General features: G+C 43.1%; 1 protein-coding gene across 1 annotated transcript in view; it reads left to right on the top strand.

Moving 5' to 3' along the window:
- The first annotated feature begins 528 nt into the window (after positions 1 to 528).
- rtn4rl1b (reticulon 4 receptor-like 1b) overlaps positions 529 to 5,469 on the top strand; it is a 124,064-nt gene continuing 119,123 nt past the window's right edge. The window contains exon 1 of the mRNA XM_076281511.1: positions 529 to 768. Coding sequence (XP_076137626.1) covers positions 756 to 768 — 13 coding nt within the window. The 5' untranslated portion in view covers positions 529 to 755. The remainder of the gene's footprint in view (positions 769 to 5,469) is intronic.

Raw genomic sequence — 5,469 nt, 5'->3', positions numbered from 1 at the left:
AAGAAACGCGTAGAGGATATTGAGAATCGAAGAATTTGTATCCCGGCGCGAATACGATCGGCTGCAGGATCTGAATAGGACGAGAGGACAGGACACCTCCCCAGACTTGCTGGAACTACGGAGTCATTTTGCGCGGCGAATCTTCATGCGCAGGTAACAGGCTCTCCAGGATTTATCAGCAAAGAAAGGACACAAAACAAAAAAGAAACCTTGGACTATTACAACATTACAGCTCAAATCATGTGTGTCCTGGGTGGTCTTTATCGACATGGAATGCACTGAGTGGTTTTAGCCGATTAAGATATCTCTGGTTGGACCCAGACGGAGTATTTCCTTGCAAATTGTGTAACAGCTTTGTTGATCACTTGCGCTTGTGTGGAGCGTAAACGCACATTGTGGGTCATCGTCTAGGTGGTGTCTCTGTCACAAGGGTTCACATAGGCTTTTATACGTTTTTTCGAAGAAAATTATGTGTATCGTCTTTTGGAAGTCTTCTACATGTTAATTATGACAATTTGACTTCACGGGATGAGAAGGAACCTTTTACGCGTCCATCGCATGAAAATCCACCATCAACTCTTTCCCAAGCTTTCTAAGTGGAGCAGGAAGGGTCCGTACTACGCGGCGTTTATTCTCCTATAAGTGAACTCTGCAACTTTGCATGGTACCACTTCCAGACCACGAAAGCTGATTTAAAGTGGAATACAAGAATAGATGATCAGCCGAGGACAGCGCCCGAAATAACAGTTTCCATCATGTTCAAAAGGGGTAAGTCTAATTGTCAAACTTTTCTTTACGATTTCATTAAGTGTTAAACAAATAGTGCACAAGGTATCCTATAGGCTACCCGTGCGTGCAAGAGGGTAAATTGTCATGTCCAGCTACGAGTTTGAGAGGAACAGAGGCATCACAGAGTCTATGCCTTATGTGCTGTTTTCAGTGTCAGTTTTATTGCTGTCTGTATATGGCTGCAACTTAGAAAAAAAAATTCTGACTGGGGGGTTGTGGAGATTACTGGAGCCTAACGTGAGAGGGCTGAATGTGCAAGTCAGACGTGAATAAAATATTAATCAATATCATGAAATATTATTATTAAGACTTAAAGGGAGGATGCCGCACTGCAGTTTATGAGGCGCTCTAACACTGGCACCCGGTATGTCTGGTTGAGTCCGGTGCCTGTTTGTCGACAATATGTTTTTTGTTGACAGTTATCTAGGTATGATAAAAAAAAATGTAAACACAAGACAAAAAGGGAAATATCCCAAAAAAAAATTAGACTAACATCGATTTCAAAAAAGGAATTGTGCACAGAGGATGACCCCTTCAAAGCAAGGAAGACTTGCTCTGTAGCATACTCGAACATAGACTATCCAAACAACAGTGAATCGTAAAAAAAGTCTTCTTTTAACTGCACCACTGGACCTCAAAAAGATATCGTATTAAAGCCATTAACTCCTTGCTTACTCCACCTGGCAAACCATCTCCATCTGGTTAGATAAACTTGCAACATTTAGCCTATTAGTAACGTTATCCAATCTCGCTAATCGCAGACAGACTAGTATTCTTATAATACTACTACTAAACAGACTAAACTTCTAATTGAGTAGACTAAATAGCATTCAATGTATTTTGACATAAACCTAATAGCTGTTCCTATGACAAACAATTATTCAGCTTTACGCCATATGCTGTGTATTGCGAAATTGGGCATTTTGACATCGCCAGCGTGAAACAGCCAATGTTGCTTCGCAGCCTAGCTACATCGAATAGAACAGCCACCAAATGTAGCCTATTTCTGTCTTAAAAATGGTCTTTGAAGGGGAGTGTTTTTTAGACATGTCCAAATGGGTAGAAATGCGTTACCGATTTCCAGCCATGACTCTTTCGGATAGGCGTTAGGAAGCTTAGTTGCTTAAATTATATATCTTTCTTGATCAGTTGATATGGGCTTTTTGCCACGAATGAACTACATATTCAATAAAACTGAATATTTGAAAGTTATGATGCAGGGGTAGCCTACACACAAACATGTATCAGGTGGATAATCTATTGAGCCCGATAAACTGATTGAGCCTTTAAAGAATTATGATACATCTTCTTGTTGTTATGTTGCTCTGCTACATTCACTGCAGATACTGTATGTTAGACTTGCAAGGTCGATCTCTGAGTAAATTCTAATGGTTCCCCTCCCTCTCTCAAGGGGCCTTCATTGTTATCCATGGCCACTTTGCTTTGTTTTCATTTAACTGACACAAAATGATTTGAACTGGGTTTTTTTTTCTTCAAAAGAATGTACTGAGCTGAATGGTTGGGAAATGTGAATGTATTTCAATCATACATTCTTTAAGGCCTGGCAACCCTTGAGTTAAACCACCTGCTTGTGTGTGGAAGTTTCCATTTTCAATCACAAATGAAAGGTTTATTTGTCATACAGGAAACTACATTTGCCAAAGCAAAAGCTATGATCTTCACAGGCTAAGGAGACAGTGTTAGCTTGTTATCTCGACAAGAAATAATTTGAGACATTCTGTACTCTGTGTCTAAAATAACACTCTGGTGAGCGGCTCTGCAGCATTCATCATAACATTTGGTGTGACACACACACACAGTATTCATCTGGAGGATGTTTAACACACACACACACACACACACACACACACACACACACACACAGACACAAAGTGTGAAGGTGCTCTTGAAGATGTGAGCTAACATTAGTCATACATTGCTTCACTGTAAGAAGATGGGTATCAGATCACTCTATTTATCTTGCATATAGTCTTCCTTAAGAGATATTTGTCTAAATGCCATTTTCCCTCCAGCTAAAGCTGATGACCAGTGTCCCTTCACTTTACTCTCAGCTCTGTGAATCTGCATGTGTGTGTGTTTGTGGTGCAGTATATGTGTAAGTGTGCATGTTGTGTGTGTGTGTGTGTGTGTGTGTGTGTGTGTGTGTGTGTGTGTGTGTCCATGCATTTGAATGTGCGATCATGTGTGTGTGTGTGTGTGTGTGTGTGTGTGTGTGTGTGTGTGTGTGTGTGTGTGTGTGTGTGTGTGTGTGTGTGTGTGTGTGGCCCTGATGAGCTTGTACATGTGGCATTCATGACATTTCCCTGTCACCAATGTTTGCCTCTGTGTGCTTGGATTGGATCTGCCCTGAGCTGTGCAGCAGTGGCCTGTAACCACTGGCTGCCTGCTTGAGCTGCTCTGTCTTGGCTGGTGGCTCCTGATTACTGTGAAAGCCTCCCCCATCCACCCAACCAACCAACCAGCCTCGACCCACCCCACCCCAGTCTCCCTTTACCCAGCCAGTCAGCCATGGAACAGACACTGGGTGCGATGTGTCAGAGGAGCGGTGCATGGTGCAGGACAGGCGATGCATATACTGCTGTGCTGTGCAATAATTGCTGCTTTTTGTCACTCTTTTGGCTTGGGTGGATAGTGGCGTGGTGCTGTGTGTGTGTGCGTGTGTGTGTGTGTGTGTGTGTGTGTGTGTGTGTGGAGGTGGGGTGACAACAAATGTGGGCACGTATTGCATCTCCTCATAAATAGTGAGAAAGTACACATAATACACATCTACATGCACACATACATACATGCAGTATGGGCCTCCACTCATCCAGAAACATCCTAGAAAGACAGAGACTTCATTTGCACTCTACAGAGGACATGATGTACATTTGCATTACCTTGCCGCATCATATTCAGATTGAAGAGTCCTTCACAATGTAATTGGTTTGTTTTGTCTGGGCTGTCAGTAGGAGCTATGGCACATCTCACTGCATATTTCTAAATGCACTGTGCTACTGTGAAGACGGTAGACTTCTGGATGTCAAACCTCCAAATCTATTTACATGCATTTGACAAATGTATTCTGTGCCTGGATGAATTCAGTTCATTTGAAATTGTGATCAGTCTCACTCTCGAAGCTTGTAGCTCAGACAAATACATTGAAGTGGAGAAGGACATTCATCTGATTTTATGCAGCAAATAGGTTTGTCTGTGGCCACATTTTTACGTTGTCTTCAGGGAGGAAAAAGTGAATCTCCACTTGAACTGATCCTGGATATTTGGTTGAACCCTCCTCTCCTACCGTGCATTGTGTGTTCAGCATGTAGTGGTTCTAGGGAAGGGCTGTAAATAAAAATAATCAACAAGCACAAAGGCTGCGGATGAGCGCAGGGCAATAAAACAGCTGTGGCCCTGTATTTCTCCTCTGCTCCAGACCTGTTCATCTATTTTCCTTTCTTCTTCCAACCTAATCTTCTCCTCTTAATATGATTTTCTTTTCATCCGTCTTTCAGTTCACTCTCTCACCCCCCTCCCCCTCCCCATCTCTTATCCTACTCTCCTTGTGTTGCAGAGTTCAACTAGTGCAATGAGTAATTACAGCATGCTACTGTGCCTTAGTGTCAGAGAGCATATATGCCCCGAGTCACATTCAGACAACTAATAAATGACATCTGGAGACTCACTAATTATGCACATGTGCAAGGAATGCACACAACACATATGTAATCTCAAAGACAACATGTCGCTGAGCATTTGTGGGTACATAAGCCCTGTGGGATGTTCGAATTGCATTCGAAGGTTTTGACCTTGTTATCCTATGTTTTGACAGCGTCTATAGCCACGTGCCGTGTAGTGCAGCCAGAAGCAGGGAAACAGTCCCAGTTTAATGCGTTTGTGTTGCACTCGAGCCACCCTTTAATCCTATCACACTGTGACGTTTGGTTATAATTTGATGCTATTGTCAGTCAGAGTGTCGCTCGTGATCGTCGGGTCTTTTTGACGGGCCCTCGATGACAGGTATGGAGAGCGCCCTTGGCAGCAAGAGGAGTGAGGAAAGCGGGGCCCGACATGAAATTGAAGAGGATAAAATGGTGAGGAGCAAAAACATAAACCTCAGACTGATCCTTTAAATCTTTCTAAGCTTTCCAGAGGAGGAGGGGAGAAAAAAACAGACAAGGAACATGTAGGGGAGGGAGAGACACTTTCAACCCCTGATGTGAAGCTTTTAACGGATTCATATTTAAAATAGAACTCTACCCTCTTCTGCTCCACCTCTCCTTTTGCGTGCAAACAGCAAGACCCCCTGAGATAATGACCTCAATATTAACCAACAATATCATCTAACAACGCCAGCGAAAAAGCCAAAAGACTTGGATTCATTAGGGTGGCCTGCTCAATTTGAAGTCAGCCTGATCCACCTTTCACCAAGCAAAGTATCTCTTGTAATTGACAGAGTATTACTCCTTATCGGCTAGCTGAGCTTCAATTACTCCGCAGCTATGGAGCTCACCTCACACCGGCCTGCATGCCAAGCAGCTGATTTGCGTGAGAGGACGCTGTCTGAATCAGAAACAAAAAAGCCCCCGACCAAAAAAACGAAAAGACAAAATTGGACGGAGCCAAAAAATGGAGCCCTCACTCGCTCGCTTTCTTGTTCGTTTGCTTGCTCGCTAGCTC

The sequence above is a fragment of the Alosa pseudoharengus genome, unplaced genomic scaffold (assembly GCF_046254945.1).
Source record: "Alosa pseudoharengus isolate Yale_2024_CS ecotype anadromous, Long Island Sound unplaced genomic scaffold, YU_APseudo_1.1 YU_APseudo_1.1_scf_13, whole genome shotgun sequence".
Classification (NCBI taxonomy): Eukaryota; Metazoa; Chordata; class Actinopteri; order Clupeiformes; family Clupeidae; genus Alosa; species Alosa pseudoharengus.
The sequence above is the reverse complement of the archived record's forward strand: the minus strand, read 5'-3'. Positions and strand labels throughout refer to the sequence as shown.